The sequence below is a fragment of the Schistocerca cancellata genome, chromosome 6, assembly GCF_023864275.1.
Source record: "Schistocerca cancellata isolate TAMUIC-IGC-003103 chromosome 6, iqSchCanc2.1, whole genome shotgun sequence".
Taxonomy (NCBI): domain Eukaryota; kingdom Metazoa; phylum Arthropoda; class Insecta; order Orthoptera; family Acrididae; genus Schistocerca; species Schistocerca cancellata.
In genome coordinates, this window is record NC_064631.1 from 556332584 (window position 1) to 556357182 (window position 24599).

Genomic DNA, 24599 nt, shown 5'->3' on the forward strand with positions numbered 1-24599 from the left:
AGAACAAAGTGGCAATTATATCAAAACGTTAGAAACAGTCACAATCTAAATGCAGTAGCCCATTACAAACAGTATTGTAAGGTGCTTAAAAAAGTTGTTAGAAAGGCAAAAAGTATGTGGTATGCAGATAGAATAGCTAAGTCTCAGGATAAAATTAAAACCATATGGTCAGTCGTAAAGGAAGTGGCTGGTCTGCAGAGACAGGTCGAGGATATAGAATCAGTGCGTAGTGGGAATGCCCGTGTTACTGATAAGTCGCTTATATGTACAGTATTTAATAATCACTTTCTGAATATAGCAGGTGAACTAAATAGAAACCTAGTCCCAACAGGGAATCATATAGCGCTCGTAGAAAAAAGTGTTCCGAGACTGTTACCTGAAATGCTCCTCCATGATACTGACAAGAGGGAGATTGAGTTAATAATTAAATCACTAAAGACCAAGAACTCTCATGGATATGACGGGGTATCTAGCAGAATACTGAAGTATTGTTCCATGTATGTTAGCCCAGTACTTAGCCATATCTGTAACTTTTCCTTTAGGAGTGGTCGGTTTCCTGACCGATTAAAGTACTCGGTAGTGAAGCCACTTTATAAAAAGGGAGACAGGGATAATGTTGATAATTATAGACCTATTTCTATGACATCGGTGTTTGCTAAAGTTATCGAGAGGGTTGTATATACAAGGTTACTGCAGCATTTAAATTCACATAATTTGCTGTCAAATGTACAGTTTGGTTTTAGAAATGGTTTAACAACTGAAAATGCTATAGTCTCTTTTCTCTGTGAGGTTTTGGACGGATTAAATAAAAGGTTGCGAACGTTAGGTGTTTTCTTTGATTTAACGAAGGCTTTTGACTGTGTTGACCACAAAATATTACTGCAGAAGTTGGAACATTATGGAGTAAGGGGAGTAGCTTACAATTGCTTCGCCTCTTACTTTAAGAACAGAAAGCAGAAGGTAATTCTCCACAATATTGAGAGTGGTAATGATGTTCAGTCCCAATGGGGCACTGTTAAATGGGGCGTTCCCCAAGTATCGGTGCTGGGGCCACTGCTGTTTCTTATTTATATAAATGATATGCCTTCTAGTATCACAGGTGATTCAAAAATATCTCTGTTTGCTGATGACACCAGCTTGGTAGTGAAGGATCTTGTGTGTAATATTGAAACATTATCAAATAATGTAGTTCATGAAATAAGTTCATGGCTTGTGGAAAATAATTTGATGCTAAATCACAGTAAGACTCAGTTTTTACAGTTTCTAACTCACAATTCAACGAGAACTGATATTTTAATCAGACAGAATGGGCATGTTATAAGCGAGACGGAACAGTTGAAATTCCTAGGCGTACGGATAGATAGTAAGCTGTTGTGGAAAACCCATGTTCAGGATCTTGTTCAGAAACTAAATGCCGCTTTATTTACCATTAGAACAGTATCTGAAATAAGTGACATTTCAACACGAAAAGTAGTCTACTTCGCATATTTTCATACGCTTATGTCATATGGTATTATTTTTTGGGGTAATTATTCTGATTCAAAAAGGGTATTTTTGGCACAAAAACGGGCTGTTCGAGCTATGTGTGGTGTAAGTTCTAGAACCTCTTGTCGACCCCTATTCAATAGTCTGGGAATTCTGACATTGCCCTCACAGTATATATTTTCTTTAATGTCGTTTGTTGTTAGCAATATTAGCTTATTCCCAAGAGTTAGCAGCTTTCACTCAGTTAATACTAGGCAGAAATCAAATCTGCATGTGGAATGCACTTCCTTGACTCTTGTGCAGAAAGGAGTGCAGTATTCTGCTGCATCCATTTTCAATAAGCTACCACAAGAACTCAAAAATCTTAGCAGTAGCCCAAACGCTTTTAAGTCTAAACTGAAGAGTTTCCTCATGGCTCACTCCTTCTATTCTGTCGAGGAGCTCCTGGAAGAGCTAAAAAATTAAGCAAATTCCAGTGTTACATTCTTGATTTTCTTTATTTAAACTAATGACGAGTCGCCTGAATATGTTTCTTATATTTCATTTTATCTGTTTCCACAATCGTGTTATAATTTCATGTATTGACTCGTTCCATGACCATGGAGACTTCTCCTTAATGTGGTCCCACGGAACAATAAATAAATAAATAAATAAAAATAAATTTATGGGTCATAATCGAGAGGTCAGTTCGTGTACAACATCCTACACTGGCAGCACTTTCGCAAATATGGAGGGCATAGAGACAGCATAGCTCAATATTTCCACTGGAGACTTCCAACGACTTGTTGAGTCCATGCCACGTCGAGTTTCTGCACTATGCCAGGCTGTAGGCTTTTATTAGCACCAGCACATTAAATGCCTAGAGAAAGAATTGTTATGGTACGGTCTGTTGCAATAAAACCACGGAATTTATTACAATTAAATTAAATTAATCACGTTTCGGCAACTAAAGCGTACAGAAAGCTATACTATAAAATATAAAACCGCTCATAAGGAAGCTACAGGAAGAAAACCATACTGGGTAGAGGCACCAAGTTACAGAAGTGGGGTTAGGTTGGTATAGGGTTTGAGTTCAGTTCTATATTTTTTTTCACGACTTCCAAAAGGTTGTGGATTTTCTTACGAAATTAATAAAAATAATTCTGTAATACTTGATGTTATGTAAATATAAGTGCGTTCTCTTTCACGAGTGAGTTTGTTTCATTTGGTGAATTTTAACAAGGAGATATCTTTACTGACTGGGCGTGTATCTTCCATTTTTGTCTTATTGCATATTCACTGATATTGGCTTTTTTATTCATATATACTACAAACAGAACAGCATAATTAGCTTATGGACAACAGAGGAAATGTGCGTTATAAAAGAGGTAATGTAGGAATTTCACGCCCGTAAAGCAGACAACTGTCGCTGGAGAGCGCTGAGGACGCAAAATCACGTTGACTACATTGTCCCATATGCTGACAGTGCTGCGTCTCATGATGTTGGATGTTCTGTATGCTACCAAGTCAATGTTAGCTGCCTCGCGCCGTGTGACAATGGCTCAAGCGTCTTTGTCTTCAAATAACTACTGTAACCTACATCTATTTGAAGCTGCTTAACTTATTCATCTGTTGGTCTCCTTCTACAATTTTCATCCCTCATGCTTCCATCCATCACCAAACTGACCAGTCCTTGGTGCCACATAATGTGTCCTATCACTGTTGATAATGTCCCTTCTTTTACTCAAGGTATTAATTTCATTTACTCAAGTTAAGGTATAAATTTCTTTTTTCCTCATGTTCGAAACAATAGCTCCTCATTCATTACTGTATCTACCAATTTAATTTTTGACGTTTTTGTGCAGATGAGTTGTGATATAGTCACTATGAAGGTGATAGCGATCCAAACTTATGAAATTCTGTAAATACCGCAAGAGTCTCTGACCGCAAATATTTGTTTATTCCATTAATGGTTGCAATCATTATATCATCTTCAAATTGATGTGTAAAGAAATATGTACATATTTATGAAAAAATTTACGTAATAGTAGGTTATCAACTATTACAACCAGTATCGTAATAAACATAGTGTGGAAGGTTAGCAAACATACCTGTCTTCATGAAGTTAACAGAGTAGGCAGATAAAATACGTAGTCTCAAATGTCAACGTCACACAGAGTAAAATCATGATAAAATGGTAAACGCTCATGACCCATATGTTGGGTCATGCCTGGCGTACTGTGCTTACAACGACAGTGCAAACAGCTGAGAGGGTGTGGGTGCAAGATGTCACTGGCCGAAGGCAGTTTTATACTGAATGTGTAAAATGATATATTCGACTTTGTATCACGCCGTTGCACGTTGTTGTTATAATAGAGTGAACAGTTGTGTTGTAGCAGTAGACGTGTGCTAAAGGCAGTTGTCAGAACTGATTTTTCCAATTTTTAATGTCAGTGAGAGATCCAAAAATGGTAAACTGACATTTGCAGAAAGCCTAAAACGACAGACTGGGTTACTCATAAAGATTCATGTTACCCATGTACAAAACTGCTGCTTTTCGAGCTATGCTGAATCGTATGAACGAAGTCCTCCTTTCAAAAGTGACCCAAAGTAAAAGAATAAGCACGTATACGATACGTTGATTATCAAAATGATATGAAGAAGAGTTTATTAATGCTGTCAATAAGAGTATATTAAAAAAGAAAAAAGATGTTCTCATACAGATGGGATCTAGATGGGATGGCATAACGCTTCAACCGACTGGCCAGAGCAATGAAGCGGTTTTTTTAGTAGACTACCGTATCTGGGTTCCACTCGAAGAATATTGGCCGTTGTATGAGATCCAAAAATACTGTCCCAGGGTATTTCATTTCTTCTAACCTGGCTGAAAGACTTAGACATAGAGAGTGTGTTACAAAAGTAACACAGAGGGTGTTTAGTGTATCAAATGCAATGAGTACCCCAAAAAATAGACACGGTAATCTGTTAGGCCCCTCGTATCTTCATTTAAAAAGTGCGAAATCTGCATTAGCGTCGCATCAGGGGGAAGATAGGCATAGTATCACATGTCTTGTGATCTTGTAATTTCCATAGAAAAGAAAAAGACCAGGTTTTGATGTATTGGAGGTAGTGGAAATCTTTAGACACATAAAAGGTAGTGTTTAGAACACGTTGCACAGTCAGTTGTATTTAAGACATAAGAATATTGCACAGCGTCTTGAAAGGAGGATATAAGATGAACATCAACAAAAGCAAAACGTGGATAATGGAATGTAGTCGAATTAAGTCGGGTGGTGCTGAGGGAATTAGATTAGGAAATGAGACACTTAAAGTAGTAAAGGAGTTTTGCTACTTGGGGAGCAAAACAACTGATGATGGTCCGAGTAGAGAGGATATAAAACGTAGACTGGCAATGGCAAGGAAAGCGTTTCTGACGAAGAGAAATTCGTTAACATAGAGTATAGATTTAAGTGTCAGGAAGTCGTTTCTGAATGTATTTGTATGAAGTGTAGCCATGTATGGAAGTGGAACATGGACGATAAATAGCTTGGACAAGAAGAAATAAGAAGCTTTCGAAATGTGGTGCTACAGAAGAATGCTGAAGATTAGATGGGTAGATCACATAACTAATGCGGAGGTATTAAATAGAATTGGGAAGAGGAGAAGTTTGTGGCACAACTTGACTAGAAGAAGGGACCGGTTGGTAGGACATGTTTTGAGGCATCAAGGGATCACCAATTTAGTATTTGAGGGCAGTGTAGAGAGTAAAAATCGTAGAGGGAGACCAAGAGATGAATACATTAAGCAGATTCAGAAGGATATAGGCTGCAGCACGTACGGGAGATGAAGCAGTTTGCACAGGATAGAGTAGCATGGAGAGCTGTATCAAGCCAGTCTCAGGACTGAAGACCGCAACAACAACAACAACAATATTTTGGCAAAATTTGATTATTTTCATAGCTAACTGTATTGTGAGGAAGCGACCCAGCGGCACACTGCGTCTCAGCGTCCGCGTGATAGAGACTACGAGTGTTTAGCTAATATGTTAGTGTTTCCTGGTGACCAGTGAAGGAAGATCCTACTGTTGTAAGCTGCGCCTTCCGTGTCTGTTGCGAGATGTTAAGATAGAGGCTTGCCTAGTGTGTTCTACTGTGTACCCAAGGTCTAACACTATTTCCACCGTTAACTTGTCTGAGCTATATCTCCGAAATCGGCTTTAGCCTTCAGTACTGTTTCTTTTTCTTAGATACTTGGACATACAAAGAATTGGACCACCTTTCCAGGTACCCTTATTTCGTCTAGTTTCTTGCAATACTGACAATATTCTCTCAGTGTCAGTACCTTGACTATGAACGTTGGGTTCACCTACGGTGCGATGGATTAATGCAGTAATTTTTGCGAGTACACACCTTCAAATATGTTTCTATATACTAGCACAAATTTTCAGTGCATTTTATTTATTTATTTATTTATTCCTTTATTGGATTTCGATTCCCCCCCTCCCCTCCCCAGAGGGGCCGGGCCGGCAGCAGCGTAATATGTCGCTCTGCAGCCTACAGAAAAGTTAAAAACAAAATTAGGAGATATCATAAAAGTAAAAATAGACGATAAAATGGTGACTGATTAAAACTAGAACAAGGCGAAAAACTGCAAAGAGAATGTAAAAACAAAGGGTCGGTGATGCTGATTAAAACACGTAGTAAATAGACAGGCACAATTAAAAAACACGGCTACAGTCTGGTTTCTGTTCGCAACCGTTAAAAAACACACCTAACGACAGTATGGTGTCCGTTTGCAACACTGACAGGAGACGCACAACACTGAACAGGCACTTAAAACAGCACTGTAGAAGAGAGACTGTGCAGATTGGGGGGAGGGGGGGCGTTGAGGGGAAAAAAGGGAGAGGAGAGGAAAGGAAAAAAGGGGGCAGCCAATGGAGAGACAGGACACAGGAAAGGGGGCAGGGCGGACGCGAGAAGGAGTGGGGAAGGCAGTGGAGGGGAAAGAAAAAGGCCCCTGGGGGAGAGAATGGACTCAAAAAGTGGGTAGGTGGGGAAAAGACAGGATGGAAGGGGGGAGAGAGAGACCGGAAAAAGGACAGAGGGTGCGAGGAGGAGGTGAGGATAATAGTTGATAGGAGGGAGAAATGGAGGGAGAGAGGTCATCATCCAGGAGGGGAGTGGACGGAAGCCACCTCGGGAAAGGAGATGAAGGGCATAGAGCTGGAGGGAACACAACGGTGAAGGCGCGGCAGCAGGCGGGGGTTGGAGAGGAGAGGAGCAACCAGGGGATGAGGGGAATCAAGTTGGCGGGAGGTGTAGAGGACGCGGACATGTTCGAGGAAATAGAGCAGTTGGGGAAAAGGAATCAGGTCATAGAGGATCGGCGTGGGTGTGGGAGGCATATACGGAAGGCGAGGCGCAGTGCATGGCGCTTGAGGATCTGGAGGGACTTACAGAATTTGGCGGGGGGGGTATACTGTAGTCAATTAAAACCAAGTTTTACCAGCTGTCAGTGGTATCTTCATTCGTGAAGAGCTGTGTGTGCCCTGTATATAAAACGTGCGGCCTGTGGAAGGTAGTTTCTAGTAGGTGCAGAGTGAGTGACGGGAGTGGCGCTGTTGCAGTCGACTTCGACAAGCTGGGTCTGACGGACAACCAGAACCCGTACGGCGTGCTGCCGCCGCTGCTGGCGCGCTCCATGGGCCGCATGACGGGGCAGCTGCTGGCCGACTACCTCTCACAGCTGCTGGCCAGGAGGCGCTCCGGGCGCTCCCTGCCGCCGCCCAAGGCGCCGCCCAACGCCAACTTCCACGGAGGCGAGAGGTAACTACGTGTCTTCATACTCTACCAGAACCAAGACCAGCCTGTGCTGTTTTGAAACTTTCTAATAGGCCAAAACGCGGAACCTTGCCTTTCACTGAAAAGTACGAGCCAGCCAGGGTGGCCGAGCAGTTCTAGACGCTACAGTCTGGAACCGGGAGACCGCTATGGTCGCAGGTTCGAATGGATGTGTGTGATTTCCTTAGCTTTGTTAGGTTTAAGTAGTTCTAAGTTCTAGGGGACTGATGACCTCAGAAGTTAAGTCCCATAGTGCTCAGAGCCATTTGAACCATTTTTTTGAGACGTACGCAACTTGGCGCCCTTCTATGTAGGCTATATCCTGTATCTTCTGGAATACAGCACTGAACGACTATTACATCAAGGTACGACTTCCACGAAGAGCGAACAGTTTGGCGTTTTTTGTGACATATGCAAATAATGTTTGATGAAATGTTACACATACACTCCTGGAAATGGAAAAAGTACACATTGACACCGGTGTGTCAGACCCACCATACTTGCTCCGGACACTGCGAGAGGGCTGTACAAGCAATGATCACACGCACGGCACAGCGGACACACCAGGAACCGCGGTGTTGGCCGTCGAATGGCGCTAGCTGCGCAGCATTTGTGCACCGCCGCCGTCAGTGTCAGCCAGTTTGCCGTGGCATACGGAGCTCCATCGCAGTCTTTAACACTGGTAGCATGCCGCGACAGCGTGGACGTGAACCGTATGTGCAGTTTACGGACTTTGAGCATGCGGGAGGCCGGGTGGACGTACCGCCGAATTGCTCAACACGTGGGGCGTGAGGTCTCCACAGTACATCGATGTTGTCGCCAGTGGTCGGCGGAAGGTGCACGTGCCCGTCGACCTGGGACCGGACCGCAGCGACGCACGGATGCACGCCAAGACCGTAGGATCCTACGCAGTGCCGTAGGGGACCGCACCGCCACTTCCCAGCAAATTAGGGACACTGTTGCTCCTGGGGTATCGGCGAGGACCATTCGCAACCGTCTCCATGAAGCTGGGCTACGGTCCCGCACACCGTTAGGCCGTCTTCCGCTCACGCCCCAACATCGTGCAGCCCGCCTCCAGTGGTGTCGCGACAGGCGTGAATGGAGGGACGAATGGAGACGTGTCGTCTTCAGCGATGAGAGTCGCTTCTGCCTTGGTGCCAATGATGGTCGTATGCGTGTTTGGCGCCGTGCAGGTGAGCGCCACAATCAGGACTGCATACGACCGAGGCACACAGGGCCAACACCCGGCATCATGGTGTGGGGAGCGATCTCCTACACTGGCCGTACACCACTGATGATCGTCGAGGGGACACTGAATAGTGCACGGTACATCCAAGCCGTCATCGAACCCATCGTTCTACCATTCCTAGACCGGCAAGGGAACTTGCTGTTCCAACAGGACAATGCACGTCCGCATGTATCCCGTGCCACCCAACGTGCTCTAGAAGGTGTAAGTCAACTACCCTGGCCAGCAAGATCTCCGGATCTGTCCCCCATTGAGCATGTTTGGGACTGGATGAAGCGTCGTCTCACGCGGTCTGCACGTCCAGCACGAACGCTGGTCCAACTGAGGCGCCAGGTGGAAATGGCATGGCAAGCCGTTCCACAGGACTACATCCAGCATCTCTACGATCGTCTCCATGGGAGAATAGCAGCCTGCATTGCTGCGAAAGGTGGATATACACTGTACTAGTGCCGACATTGTGCATGCTCTGTTGCCTGTGTCTATGTGCCTGTGGTTCTGTCAGTGTGATCATGTGATGTATCTGACCCCAGGAATGTGTCAATAAAGTTTCCCCTTCCTGGGACAATGAATTCACGGTGTTCTTATTTCAATTTCCAGGAGTGTATTATGGTTCAAATGGCTGTGAGCACTATGCGACTTAACTTCTCAGGTCATCAGTCGCCTAGAACTTAGAACTAATTAAACCTAACTAACCTAAGGACATCACACACATCCGTGCCCGAGGCAGGATTCGAACCCGCGACCGTAGCGGTCGCTCGGTTCCAGACTGTAGCGCCTAGAACCGCACGGCCACAGAAGTTCTATTCGAAGGGTCCTTACAAAGCCACAAAAGAAGTAATATAGTCGATGTCACAATTCATGTCGCACAAAATAGATACGCGTTTCGAAGTTTTACTGACCTTCAAAGTAGTCACCAGCATTGTGTATAACCCGTTGCCAGCTGTATGGAAGTCGTAGGATACTCTTAGCAGTGCCAGTTGTGTTGACAGTTGGAGCGGTGCGGCCTATTGTCCGACGAATTTGTAGCAGTCCTCAAGCGAATGCCGTGAAGTGTTTCCTTCAGTTTAGAAATCACGTTGAACTTACGATGGCTTAGGTGCAGTAGGTAGTATAGCACTTAGCAGCGCCAAAAGTCAAACAAATCAGTAACAGCTTGCACTGTACGTGCTTGAGAGTTGTCCTGCAAAATGATGGTCAGGTCCTGCAGAAAGTGTTATCACTTCTGTCTCTAAGCTGGTCGTAGGTTGTGTTCCAAAAATGAACAGCATAGTGACAGAAGTAATGACACTTTTTTGCAGGAACTGACCATCATTTTGCACGACAATGCTCAAGCACGTACAGTGCAAGCTGTTACTGATTTGTTTGACTGATGGGGCTGCTAAATGCTATACCACCTATTGCAATGCCTTGACTTAAGCCCTCGTGAGTTCAACTCGATTTCTAAACTGAAGGAAACACTTCATGGCATTCGCTCCAGAACTGCTACAAATTCGTTGGGCAATAGAGCGCGCCGCTCGAACTGTCAACACAACTGGCACTGCTAAGAGTATTCTACGACTTCCACATCGCTGGAAACGGGTTTTACACAATCCTGGTGACTACTTTGAAGGTCAGTAAAACTTTGAAACGCATATATACTTTGTACGAGCTGTAAATAAATAGTTGCCACTATTAAAGTTTCAACACTCGTAAATCGACGGCGACAAATGTCTTTCTTCTGGAGACAGAAACATGGAAATCGCATGGGAAGGGATCAGGACAGCATGGGATATGTGTAACTTCTGCGGCACACTCGAAACGACCTTGGCGACAAATGGGCGGGCATTATCCTGCAATAGAACAATGCCGTCCGACAACATTACTGAGCGTTTCGACTTGTTCAAGTGGTTACTTACCACCTGTATAAAGCGGGAAATTCAAGTCTTCGGCACAAATGTTCACTCGTCACCAATGCATTTGAAACGTCCCCTTTGGAAAATTTATAAATTACTGTGCTAGTAAACCTCTTACGTTATTTGATTTTCAAACAGCTGAGCAAAACTGAACGTGCTCAGACATTTCTCTCTTTAGTTTGTAAGTAGGCTGTTTAGGTTTTTTGTATTGGTAACGCCTCGTAGCGCTCTGTATGAAAATCACTGGCTGTGCTGTGTGCAGTCTGCGGCTAGTTTGCATTGTTGTCTGCCATTGTAGTGTTGGGCAGCTGGATGTGAACAGCGCGTAGCGTTGCGCAGTTGGAGGTGAGCCGTCAGCAGTGGTGGATGTGGGGAAAGAAATGGCGGAGTTGTGAAATTTGTAAGACTGGATGTCATGAACTGCTATGTATATTATGATTTTTCAACACTATTAAGGTAAATACATTGTTTGTTCTCTATCAAAATCTTTCATTTGCTAACTATGCCTATCAGTAGTTAGTGCCTTCCGTAGTTTGAATCTTTTATTTAGGTGGCAGTAGTGGCGCTCGCTGTATTGCAGTAGTTCGAGTAACGAAGATTTTGGTGAGGTAAGTGATTTGTGAAAGGTATAGGTTAATGTTAGTCAGGGCCATTCTTTTGTAGGGATTTTTGAAAGTCAGATTGCGTTGCGCTAAAAATATTGTGTGTCACTTTAGTGAATGTTTGAGTACGTTCAGTTGTGCTCAGCTGTTTGAAAAGCAAGTAATTTAAGAGGTTTATCAGCACAGTAATTCATAAATTTTTCTAAGGGGACGTTTCAAGTTATTCTGATCAACACTAAACTGACACACAATATTTTTAGCGCAACGCAATCTGACTTTCAGTAATCCCTACAAAAAATGGCTCAGACTAACAATAACCTATACCTTTCATGAATCACTTACCTCACAAAAATCTTCGTTACTCAATCTACTGCAATACAGCGAACGCCAGTACTGCCAGCTATATAAAAGATTCTAACTACTGAAGGCACTAACTTACTGATAGGCATAGTTAACAAATGAAAGATTTTGATGGAGAACAAACAATGTATTTACCTTAATAATGTTCAAAAGTCATAAGCTCATGATATCCAGTATTACAAATTTACTCTTTGTTGATGGACACACGTCCAGATCGTCCGCTCTCAAAATTCTGCCATCTCTCTCCCCACATCCACCACGGTCAAACTCACTTAAATCTTGATAACCTGCCATTGTAGCAGCAGTAACCGATCTAACAACTCCACCAGACACTTGTTGTCTATTCTGCTGTTTACATATCTCTGTATTTGAATACGTATGCCAATCCCAGCTTCTTTGGCGCTTCAGTATCTGTCCGTGCTGATTTATGGACAGAAACTTTTCTGTCTCAACGAAATTATTTATATTCGAACTTAAAATATGCTGAAAAACTCAGCAGGATATCGATGTTAAGGACATTAGTCTGTAATTTTGTGGGTCCGTTCTTTTACCCTTCTTATTTACAGGAGTAACCTGCCCTTTTTGCCAGTCGCCTGGAACTTTGCGATGGGTGAGAGGTTCGAGATAAATGCAAGCAAATTAAGGGATCATTTGCAAACAGTGCCCGCTGTAAACCGAACTGGGATTCCATCCGCATATGGCGACGTATTGATATTGGTGACGAGGAGGATAATGGTTGTGCTGGTGTAATTGACATATATTCTGAGACCATTGTGAGCGATTTTGGCTAAACTAAAATCTGCATTATGATTGTGAACTACGCAAAAGCACATTTCTCACTTTAGACTTTATTTTTAATGTTCCTGACATATTTATCCAAATTTTAATGAAGTGTCATTTACTTCAAGCTATGATAATGCTGTTTTATTTATTGTGCAATAAATTTTGCTGAGGGATGAGAAAGTAAGACTTTTAAAACTGTTTCCAGAGCTCTTCTTTATGCTGCTGTGGAGGATTTCCTTTCGAGTTTCGGGATGGATGGTCACGCTTGCCTTCTTAGAGCAATCTGTGAGGTCCACGGGCACTCTGTGGAACGCTTTGGCCTACTAGGAGAAATGCTGAAGCTTTTCTTCACGTAAGTAGCTATTTCTCACATATTTACCTGATTAAATATGTCATCATTTTATTTCCGCCAGGAACACGTACATTTTGAGAAAATGAGTTTATGTATGTGTGTATGGGGGGGGGGGGGGGGGGGGGAGTGGGGATGTGTGATACGTTCCGACACGAATTTCTCTCCTGTGTCGAACTCTTCATCCCAGAGTAGCACTTTCACCCTACGCTCTAGTCTCTGTCTTCCTCTACAGTCTTTACCCTCTACAGCTCCCTCTAGTATCATGAGAGTTATTCCCTGATGTCTTAACAGATGTCCTATCATCCTATTCTTCCCCCTTATCAGTGTTTTCCACGTATTCCTTTCCTCGCCGATTCTATAGCGAACCTCCTCATTACTTTTCAGTCCACCTAATTTTCAACACTCTTCCGTTGCACCACATATCAAATGCTTTAAATTTTCTTCTGTTCCGGTTTTTACACGTCCATGTTTCACTACCCTACAATATCGTGCCGCAAACGTACATCCTCAGAAATTTCTTCCTCAAATTAAGCCCTATGTTTGATACTAGTAGACCTCTCGGTCAAGAATCCTCTTTTTGCCAGTGCTAGACTACTTTTTATGTCTGCCTTGCTCCGTCTATCTTGGATTGTATTGCTGCCTAGGTAGCAGAATTCATCTACTTCTTCATCAACAGTCCTGATTTTAGTTTCTCGCTCTCCTCATTTCTGTTACTTCCAATTACCTTCATCTTTCTTAGATTTGCTCTCGGTCCATATTCTGTACTCATTAATCTGTTCATTCCATTCAACAGATCCTGTAATTCTTCTTCAAGTTCACTGAGGAGAGCAATGTCATCAGCAAATCTTATCATTGATATCCTTTCACACTGAATTTTACTTCCACACACTTGAACTTTTCTTTATTTCCGTTATTGATTTGGAAATTGGAAATTTGTGGTAAGGACTATGGGATCAAACTGTTGAGGTCATCGGTCCCTAGGCTTACGCACTACTTAATCTAACTTAAACTAACTTACGCTAAGGACACTACACACACCATTGCCCGAGGGAGGACTCGAACCTCCGACGGGGTCAGCCACACTAACCGTGACAAGGCGCCATCATTAATTCTTCGATGTATACATTGAGGACTAAGGGCGAAAGACAAAATCTGTCTCTTAAACCCTGTTTAATCCGAACATTTCGTTCTTGGCCTCCCAGCCTTATTGTTACCTCTTGATTCTTGCACATATTGTATTACCCGCCTTTCTCTACAGCTTACCACCGGCCGTTATGACCGAGCGGTTCTAGGCGCTTCAGTCCGGAACCGCGCTGCTGCTACGGTCGCAGATTCGAATCCTGTCTCGGGCATGTGTGTGTGATGTCCTTAGGTTAGTTAGGTTTAAGTAGTTCTAAGTCTAGGGGACTGATGACTTCAGATGTTAAGTACGAGGGCAGTTCAATAAGTAATGCAACACATTTTTTTTCTGAAACAGGGGTTGTTTTATTCAGCATTGAAATACACCAGGTTATTCCCCAATCTTTTAGCTACACAACACTATTTTTCAACGTAATCTCCATTCAATGCTACGGCCTTACACCACCTTGAAATGAGGGCCTGTATGCCTGCACGGTACCATTCCACTGGTCGATGTCGGAGCCAACGTCGTACTGCATCAATAACTACTTCATCATCCGCGTAGTGCCTCCCACGGATTGCGTCCTTCATTGGGCCAAACATATGGAAATCCGACGGTGCGAGATCGGGGCTGTAGGGTGCATGAGGAAGAACAGTCCACTGAAGTTTTGTGAGCTCCTCTCGGGTGCGAAGACTTGTGTGAGGTCTTGCGTTGTCATGAAGAAGGAGAAGTTCGTTCAGATTTTTGTGCCTACGAACACGCTGAAGTCGTTTCTTCAATTTCTGAAGAGTAGCACAATACACTTCAGAGTTGATCGTTTGACCATGGGAAGGACATCGAACAGAATAACCCCTTCAGCGTCCCAGAAGACTGTAACCATGACTTTACCGGCTGAGGGTATGGCTTAAACTTTTTCTTGGTAGGGGAGTGGGTGTGGCGCCACTCCATTGATTGCCGTTTTGTTTCAGGTTCGAAGTGATGAACCCATGTTTCATCGCCTGTAACAATCTTTGACAAGAAATTGTCACCCTCAGCCACATGACGAGCAAGCAATTCCGCACAGATGGTTCTCCTTTGCTCTTTATGGTGTTCGGTTAGACAACGAGGGACCCAGAGGGACAAACCTTTGAATATCCCAACTGGTGAACAATTGTGACAGCACTACCAACAGAGATGTCAAGTTGAGCACTGAGTTGTTTGATGGTGATCCGTCGATCATCTCGAACGAGTGTGTTCGCACGCTCCGCCATTGCAGGAGTCACAGCTGTGCACGGCCGGCCCGCACGCGGGAGATCAGACTGTCTTGCTTGACCTTGCGGCGATGATGACACACGCTTTGCCCAACGACTCACCGTGCTTTTGTCCGCTGCCAGATCACCGTAGACATTCTGCAAGCGCCTATGAATATCTGGGATGCCCTGGTTTTCCGCCAAAAGAAACTCGATCACTGCCCATTGTTTGCAACGCACATCTGTTACAGACGCCATTTTAACAGCTCCGTACAGCGCTGCCACCTGTCGGAAGTCAATGAAACTATACGAGAGAGAATGTTTGAAAATATTCCACAAGAAATTTCCGGTTTTTATAACCAAAATTGGCCGAGAAAAAAATGTGTTGCATTACTTATTGAGCTACCCTCGTACCATAGTGCTTAGAGCCATTTTGAACCTACAGCTTACCGCTAATTTTCTGCGAAACTAAAGACATGCACGGAAAAACGGGCTAGCCCTCAAATGTGAAAACTTGCAGATAAGTTTTGCCATCTGTTACTGGGTACGGGAACTATCGAAATTGGCATTGGTCTCACCCGTAAATATCACTTAGGGGTGAGGTCAACGTCGATTTTGATAGCTGCCATACCCAGCAACAGATGGCAACACTTATCTGTAAGCTTTTACATTCGAGGGCTAGCCTGTTATTCCACGCATGTCTTCAATTCGCACATCTAGCACCATTTTATATTGTCTAACGCTTTTTCCAGGTCGACAAATCATATGAACGTTCCTTGATTTTTGTTCAGGCTTGCTTGCATTATCAACCGCAAAGTCAGAACAGCCTCTCTGGTGCCTTTACCTTTCCTAATGCGAAACGGATCGTCATCTAAAAGTCCTCAATTTTCCTTTTCCATTCTCCTGTATATTATTCTTGTCAGCGTCTTGGATGCATGAGCTTTAAAGCTGATTGTGCGATATTTCTCACATTTGTCAGCTCTTGCCATCTTCGGAATTGTATGGGTGATGTTTTTCTGAAAGTATGATTGCATATCGCCATCTACACACCAACGTGAATAGCCGTTTTGTTGGGTCTTCCCCAGTGATTTTAGAAACTGCGATGTACTGTTATCCTTTCTTTCCGTCTTTTTTGATCTTAAGTCTTCCAAAGTTCTTCTAAATTCTGATTCTAATAGTGGATACCCTAACCGTTCCCTGTCAACTCCTGTTTCTTCTTCTGTCACGTCATCAGATTAATGTTCTCCCTCACACAGCCCATCAATATACGCTTTCCACCTATCCACTCTCTCCTCTGCATTTAGCAGTGGAATTCCCATCGTAAATTGTTTTGACATTTTTATGATTTGAGTTTCAACTTACGACAATCATTTCCTTTTCAATTTCTTTACATTTTTCGTGCAGCCATTTCGCCTTAGATTCCTTGTACTTCCTGTTTATTTCATTCCTAAGTGACTTGTATTTCTGTCTTCCTAAATTTTCTTGAACATTTTTGTACTTCGAACTTTCGTCGATCAGCTGAAGTATTTCCTCTGTTACCCATGGTTTCTTCACTGTTATCTTCCTTGTACTTATGTTCGTCTTTCAAACTTCTGTGATTGCCCTCTTTAGCGATGTCCATTCCTCTTCAACTGAACTGCCAACTGAGCTATTCATTATCACAGTATCTTTAGCCTGTTATCTCTTCAATCCTTAGTATTTCCGTATCCCACTTCTTTACACATTGATTCTTCGTGATTAGACTCTTAAACTTCAGCTTACTCGTCATCATTAGTAAATTGTGATCTGGGTCTACATCTGCTCCTGGATACGCCTTACACTCAAGTATCCGATTTCGTTACGTCTGCTCAAAAAATTCCGGAACATCCATAATTTCGCGCCAATAGTGTGTTGGAGCAAAATGCGGTTGGTATCCATAAACACGCCTTTTTTGAATGTGTAACTTCAGGAAGTTTCATTGTTGTATGACTATTAGTTGTTTTTCAGTGCTGTATTGAATAGACCGTTGTGTCGTATGGTTTGCGAATTTCGAGATGGCGGGGCTAGAGGAGCAAAGCGCCCGCATTATATTTTGCGTGAATCTCAAGAAAACCTTGACAAGAGATACACCAAATGATGCAGAAAGCCTACGGTGATGAGTGGGTAAGTCGTACTCGATGTTACGAATGGTTCACACGGTTTATAAATGACCGGTCGGAAGTTAAAGAAGACCTTCGTTCAGGACGCCCTTCGACATCTACCGACGACTCTTTGCCAAGTGCGTCAACGAAATTGTGCGTTCGAGAAATTGAAGAAGACTGTAACATTTCAGTTGGACCAAGTCATGAAATCCTGACACAGCATCTTGGAATGCATCATCGTGTTGCCGCCAAGTTCGTCTGCGGCTCGAGAGTTAAGACCGGAAAGACCTTCCCCTCGCAGTCCATGAAGACCTTTGTTCGAAAAGTTGAAGAAGACTGCAACATTTCTGTTGGACCAAGTCATGAAATCCTGACACAGCATCTTGGAATGCATCATCGTGTTGCTGCCAAGTTCGTCTGCGGCTCGAGAGTTAAGACCGGAAAGACCTTCCCCTCGCAGTCCATGAAGACCTTTGTTCGAAAAGTTGAAGAAGACTGCAACATTTCTGTTGGACCAAGTCATGAAATCCTGACACAGCATCTTGGAATGCATCATCGTGTTGCCGCCAAGTTCGTCTGCGGCTCGAGAGTTAAGACCGGAAAGACCTTCCCCTCGTAGCCCATGAAGACCTTTGTTCGAGAAGTTGAAGAAGACTGCAACATTTCAGTTGGACCAAGTCATGAAATCCTGACACAGCATCTTGGAATGCATCATCGTGTTGCCGCCAAGTTCGTCTGCGGCTCGAGAGTTAAGACCGGAAAGACCTTCCCCTCGTAGCCCATGAAGACCTTTGTTCGAGAAGTTGAAGAAGACTGCAACATTTCAGTTGGACCAAGTCATGAAATCCTGACACAGCATCTTGGAATGCATCATCGTGTTGCCGCCAAGTTCGTCTGCGGCTCGAGAGTTAAGACCGGAAAGACCTTCCCCTCGCAGTCCATGAAGACCTTTGTTCGAGAAGTTGAAGAAGACTGCAACATTTCAGTTGGACCAAGTCATGAAATCCTGACACAGCATCTTGGAATGCATCATCGTATTGCCGCCAAGTTCGTCTTGCGGCTCGAGAGTTAAGACTGGAAAGACCGTACCCTCGCACTCCACGAAGACCTTTTGGTTCACGCAAATGAGAACGGGATGTTCCTTAAGGGAATTATAATTGGTGTGGAGACGTGGCTCTACGGTTATGATATTGAGATCAAGGTTCAGTCTTTAAAATGGGTCGAGAAAGGTTCTGCAAGATCAAAAACATCTCGGCAGGGCAGGTCAAATGTCGAAGCCATATTGGCAGTTTTCTTTGACTTTAAAGAATTAGTTCATCATGAATTCGTGCCACAGCGACAAACTGTTAATCGATGGTACTATGGGGACGTGTTGCGACGCCTGCGACAGAATGTGAGAAGGAAATGGCCTGAATGTGGCGAGACAGTTCATGGCTCTTGCATCACGACAGCGCACCTACACATTCATCCCTGTTGGTGCGTGACTATTGCTGTGGTGCCTCATCCTCCACATCTATGTACCTGGCCCCTGCGAATTTTTTTTTATTTCCGAAGTTGAAAACGCCGTTGGGAGGACGGAGATTTGCAATGATGGACGAGATAAAAGAAAATTCGCGCGATCAAGCACAAGGCGTATCAAGACAGCTTCCGGAAGTGGAAACGGCGGTGTAAAATTTTGGAGGAGAGTATTTCGAAGGAGACCATGCAAAATACGTAGACGGTAAGCGTAGAAAAATTTTGTGGTCAAAGTTCCGAAACTTTTTGAACAGACCTCGTACAATGGTTACCGGCTGAAACTTAAGGCTTATCACGTCAATATAGTAGTTGCTCATCAAAAGCATTTCTTCCATCATTCCGTCTATTCGTTTACTATTTGGATACTGGATCGAAGTGTCTATGTGACTTCAAGACAGTCTTGCATTAAAGTGGAAAATTGCATGTACAAGTCATTTCCGCATCAAGAGTTTTTACATGCTCAGCTTCGGCAAAGTAAGCAGCCTATATTCTACGAGGAGACTTCAAAAATTAAGTTACACATTATTACGCCACACCAAGTAACTTATTAAATGCTGTACTACACTTGTACGTGACACTGTGTTTCAACGAACTCACGCAGTTTCTGTGACAACAGACGAAACGCTCTACCAGTTGTTTAATTCCTCGACTATACAAATTCGCTCCTTGGTCAGGGAGCCGTTAGGGAAATGCTGTGTGAACGTCCTTGCCGTTAGAAAATCTCTTTCCCCAAGACGTTTCTTCAACTTGCCAAAAAGATGGAATCCTCTTGGTGCAAAATCAGCATCACCCACGTCTGCGGCCTTGGTCAAATTGTTGGCAGCATTTCGCTACGGCTGGGCGTGACATTCCTTTTGGCCCATATACTGTCGGAATTTCAAGGTGAATCTGCGTACGAGTTTGCCCACAAGAATCTTACTGCCCCGCGTACTTCAGTTTTAGAGTACGTTTCCAAATGCCGCGCCATTTCCCTCTCACACTGTGATGCGCCTGTTATCCGTACGCGGCAGAACTGTGTCTACAGAAACCGGGAACAATTACTGTCTTCCGACAATGCTCCACTCTCGTTGCGCTGTGCTCTTAGTCTGGACAATTTCTGCAACTTACTTTCTTACGTCCCTACGCACGTAATAGTGAAGTGCAGTGCGTGGACGAAAGTGAAAATATTCAAATCTCCTGTCAAGTCTTATTCCCTCATTTTACTGTGTACAGACAAAACAAATCTGCGTATTTCTAACAAAAACTGGAAAAATGGCGTAATAATAACCTAAGATTTTTATGTTAATAACGGTGACAGAAGTCTCCAAAAATTCACGGTTTCGTCCTTATGTGGATGTAAGTGTATCACCAACTGTCATCTCGAGTTGATAAAGTCAACTAAGCGAAGTAAAATAGATGATGTTCATTAATTAAGAGACGGTAAATCCCCAAATGTCTGTGAGTCTACGATGAAATTAATTCTCGAGCATGGGATGAGTAAAAATACACTCCTGGAAATAGAAATAAGAACACCGTGAATTCATTGTCCCAGGAAGGGGAAACTTTATTGACACATTCCTGGGGTCAGATACATCACATGATCACACTGACAGAACCACAGGCACATAGACACAGGCAACAGAGCATGCACAATGTCGGCACTAGTACAGTGTATATCCACCTTTCGCAGCAATGCAGGCTGCTATTCTCCCATGGAGACGATCGTAGAGATGCTGGATGTAGTCCTGTGGAACGGCTTGCCATGTCATTTCCACCTGGCGCCTCAGTTGGACCAGCGTTCGTGCTGGACGTGCAGACCGCGTGAGACGACGCTTCATCCAGTCCCAAACATGCTCAATGGGGGACAGATCCGGAGATCTTGCTGGCCAGGGTAGTTGACTTACACCTTCTAGAGCACGTTGGGTGGCACGGGATACATGCGGACGTGCATTGTCCTGTTGGAACAGCAAGTTCCCTTGCCGGTCTAGGAATGGTAGAACGATGGGTTCGATGACGGTTTGGATGTACCGTGCACTATTCAGTGTCCCCTCGACGATCACCAGTGGTGTACGGCCAGTGCAGGAGATCGCTCCCCACACCATGATGCCGGGTGTTGGCCCTGTGTGCCTCGGTCGTATGCAGTCCTGATTGTGGCGCTCACCTGCACGGCGCCAAACACGCATACGACCATCATTGGCACCAAGGCAGAAGCGACTCTCATCGCTGAAGACGACACGTCTCCATTCGTCCCTCCATTCACGCTTGTCGCGACACCACTGGAGGCGGGCTGCACGATGTTGGGGCGTGAGCGGAAGACGGCCTAACGGTATGCGGGACCGTAGCCCAGCTTCATGGAGACGGTTGCGAATGGTCCTCGCCGATACCCCAGGAGCAACAGTGTCCCTAATTTGCTGGGAAGTGGCGGTGCGGTCCCCTACGGCACTGCGTAGGATCCTACGGTCTTGGCGTGCATCCGTGCGTCGCTGCGGTCCGGTCCCAGGTCGACGGGCACGTGCACCTTCCGCCGACCACTGGCGACAACATCGATGTACTGTGGAGACCTCACGCCCCACGTGTTGAGCAATTCGGCGGTACGTCCACCCGGCCTCCCGCATGCCCACTATACGCCCTCGCTCAAAGTCCGTCAACTGCACATACGGTTCACGTCCACGCTGTCGCGGCATGCTACCAGTGTTAAAGACTGCGATGGAGCTCCGTATGCCACGGCAAACTGGCTGACACTGACGGCGGCGGTGCACAAATGCTGCGCAGCTAGCGCCATTCGACGGCCAACACCGCGGTTCCTGGTGTGTCCGCTGTGCCGTGCGTGTGATCATTGCTTGTACAGCCCTCTCGCAGTGTCCGGAGCAAGTATGGTGTGTCTGACACACCGGTGTCAATGTGTTCTTTTTTCCATTTCCAGGAGTGTATTTTAGTTCTCATCGGATACATGACTCAGTAATAGTACTGACAGGAAATGTGCACGAGAGGATGAGTCGTACTTAAATAACAATATTTTCAATAAGTTATGCACCAAACTTCTTAAACATACAGTCAAAGAAAAACTATTTGCCTATTACTTTTTGTTAGGTAATAGCTTATCTTTGTGGTGTTTTGGACACGAGTCAGATGTTTATTATCAAATACTGCTTTCTCATAAGAGCACGCTGTGTCCCAACAGCCGTAGCTGGACGTGCATTGTTATGCTGAAAAACTACATCATTCTCCTGTCAAACAAATGGCAGTTTTGCGGAGATAACAGCCTTGCAATGTAGCGGGCTCTGGTTACTTTATCCAGAAGGAACACCGTATGCGATCGCGAATTGTAACTGATGGCCCCCACTCCATGAATCCTGGGATGGGACCTGTGTATTGTGGACGAATACACTTTGGAGTAGGCAGTTCACTAGGTCTCCGCCATACACATGTTTGTCCATCACTGGCAACACTGGCATACAGACAGATCACTGAACTCTTCTACGACGCCAGAGCAGCCATGCTTGATGGTGTCCTTATGTCAGTGGTTGCCTGGCCAGAGGGACATGTCATCTTAATCCTGCTGCAGGCATAGGTTTCCAGTAGTTCTTGGTGACAGAGCAGATGCAAAATGTGCCTGGATTTTGTTCCTGGATGATATTCCGTTAGCCATCGTTGTTCTCACAATACGTCCATCCTGAAATGTGTTTTTACTACTTAGACGTCCAGAACAAGGTTATGGTAACAGGTATGGGATTGTTAAGCAGATCACTTTTGAAATCCTGACACTGCGCCGATACATCATGCCCAACACGTGCAGCAAACCGTTGACATGTCTATCCAACTTCCCGCAAGCCCACAATGCGAACCCTGAAGTTGTTCAAGAAGAGAAGTACTCGTCGGCGGGGCGAGGTTGTACCCTAGAGTGACTGTTGCACGAACTAATCATCTCTGAAGTCAGTACAGTTACTGCCCGCAGAGTCAGAACACAGCGTGCACAGGTAGGCTTCCTGGTCGCTATCTGATCGCCGACGACCGTGACAAATGAATGACTAACACTTCAGCCCCTTAGTGTGCAACTGTTACATCCTGGTGTCACTGAACCCAGTGCTTGAGAGCATTACAGTCTTTTTCCGGCAGTGTATTGCCTCACACTACTAAAGATTAATTACGACTGCTTGAGACGAGTGTGTTCAAATATCTCTCCCTCCCACGATCCGCGAGCGTTCCCTTCTCTATTGGCTAGAACATATTTTTAGCCAAGCTGCTTCATAACTTTTCGTTGACAGTACGGTAATTCCCTTTCTCCACCAATCACCAACTCCGAATTCACTTCAATAATGTTCCAAACGCAGTTTATTCCGAAAATCAAATAAACTGAAAATAACCTTATTTTTAATGGTCCTTAGAACAATAGAAAAGATTTTGCTTCTAGAGTCTTTAAACCGGCTACTTTAAGTTATATGTTACTCAGTTCTCATCTACACAATAAGATTCACGCTCATTTTCATCATTTGTTAATAAGAAATTTAAATGTTCGTAGATCACACTCATGCTGTCTTCATCCCCTCACTCACTCAGACAACATAACAAATGAAAATAATAATGTCATACAACTGAAAAGAGCAATCTCTGTTTGAAAATTGAAATTTGACTTAACTTTCACTCTCATACACCGTGTTGTTGTTGTTGTGGTCTTCAGTCCTGAGACTGGTTTGATGCAGCTCTCCATGCTACTCTATCCTGTGCAAGCTTCTTCATCTCCCAGTACCTACTGCAACCTACATCCTTCTGAATCTGCTTAGTGTATTCATCTCTTGGTCTCCCCCTACGATTTTTACCCTCCACGCTGCCCTCCAATACTAAATTGGAGATCCCTTGATGCCTCAGAACATGTCCTACCAACCGATCCCTTCTTCTGGTCAAGTTGTGGCACAAACTTCTCTTCTCCCCAATCCTATTCAATACTTCTTCATTAGTTATGTGATCTACCCATCTAATCTTCAGCATTCTTCTGTAGCACCACATTTCGAAAGCTTCTACTCTCTTCTTGTCCAAACTATTTACCGTCCATGTTTCACTTCCATACATGGCTACACTCCATACAAATACTTTCAGAAATGACTTCCTGACATTTAAATCTATACTCGATGTTAATAAATTTCTCTTCTTCAGAAACGCTTTCCTTGCCATTGCCAGTCTACATTTTATATCCTCTCTACTTCGACCATCATCAGTTATTTTGCTCCCCAAATAGCAAAACTCCTTTACTACTTTAAGTGTCTCATTTCCTAATCTAATACCCTCAACATCACCCGACTTAATTCGACTACATTCCATTATCCTCGTTTTGCTTTTGTTGATGTTCATCTTATATCCTCCCTTCAAGACACTATCCATTCCGTTCAACTGCTCTTCCAAGTCCTTTGCTGTCTCTGACAGAATTACAATGTCATCGGCGAACCTCAACGTTTTTATTTCTTCTCCATGGATTTTAATACCTACTCCGAATTTTTCTTTTGTTTCCTTTACTGCTTGCTCAATATACAGATTGAATAGCATCGGGGAGAGGCTACAACCCTGTCTCACTCCCTTCCCAACCACTGCTTCTCTTTCATGCCCCTCGACTTTTATAACTGCCATCTGGTTTCTATACAAATTGTAAATAGCCTTTCGCTCCCTGTATTTTACCCCTGCCACCTTTAGAATTTGAAAGAGAGTATTCCAGTCAACATTGTCAAAAGCTTTCTCTAAGTCTACAAATGCTAGGAACGTAGGTTTGCCTTTCCTTAATCTTTCTTCTAAGATAAGTCGTAAGGTCAGTATTGCCTCACGTGTTCCAGTATTTCTACGGAATCCAAACTGATCTTCTCCGAGGTCGGCTTCTACTAGTTTTTCCATTCGTCTGTAAAGAATTCGTGTTAGTATTTTGCAGCTGTGGCTTATTAAACTGATTGTTCGGTAATTTTCACATCTGTCGACACCTGCTTTCTTTGGGATTGGAATTATTATATTCTTCTTGAAGTCTGAGGGTATTTCACCTGTTTCATACATCTTGCTCACCAGATGGTAGAGTTTTGTCAGGACTGGCTCTCCCAAGGCCGTCAGTAGTTCCAATGGA

The 24599-nt window shown here is 44.0% G+C and overlaps 1 protein-coding gene across 1 annotated transcript in view; it reads left to right on the forward strand.

The window, feature by feature from the left end:
* Positions 1-24599, forward strand: part of LOC126088422 (uncharacterized) — an 82442-nt gene that overhangs the window by 50259 nt on the left and 7584 nt on the right. The window contains exons 3-4 of the mRNA XM_049906565.1: positions 7091-7289; positions 12393-12539. Of these exons, the coding sequence (XP_049762522.1) occupies positions 7091-7289; positions 12393-12539 (346 nt within the window). The remainder of the gene's footprint in view (positions 1-7090; positions 7290-12392; positions 12540-24599) is intronic.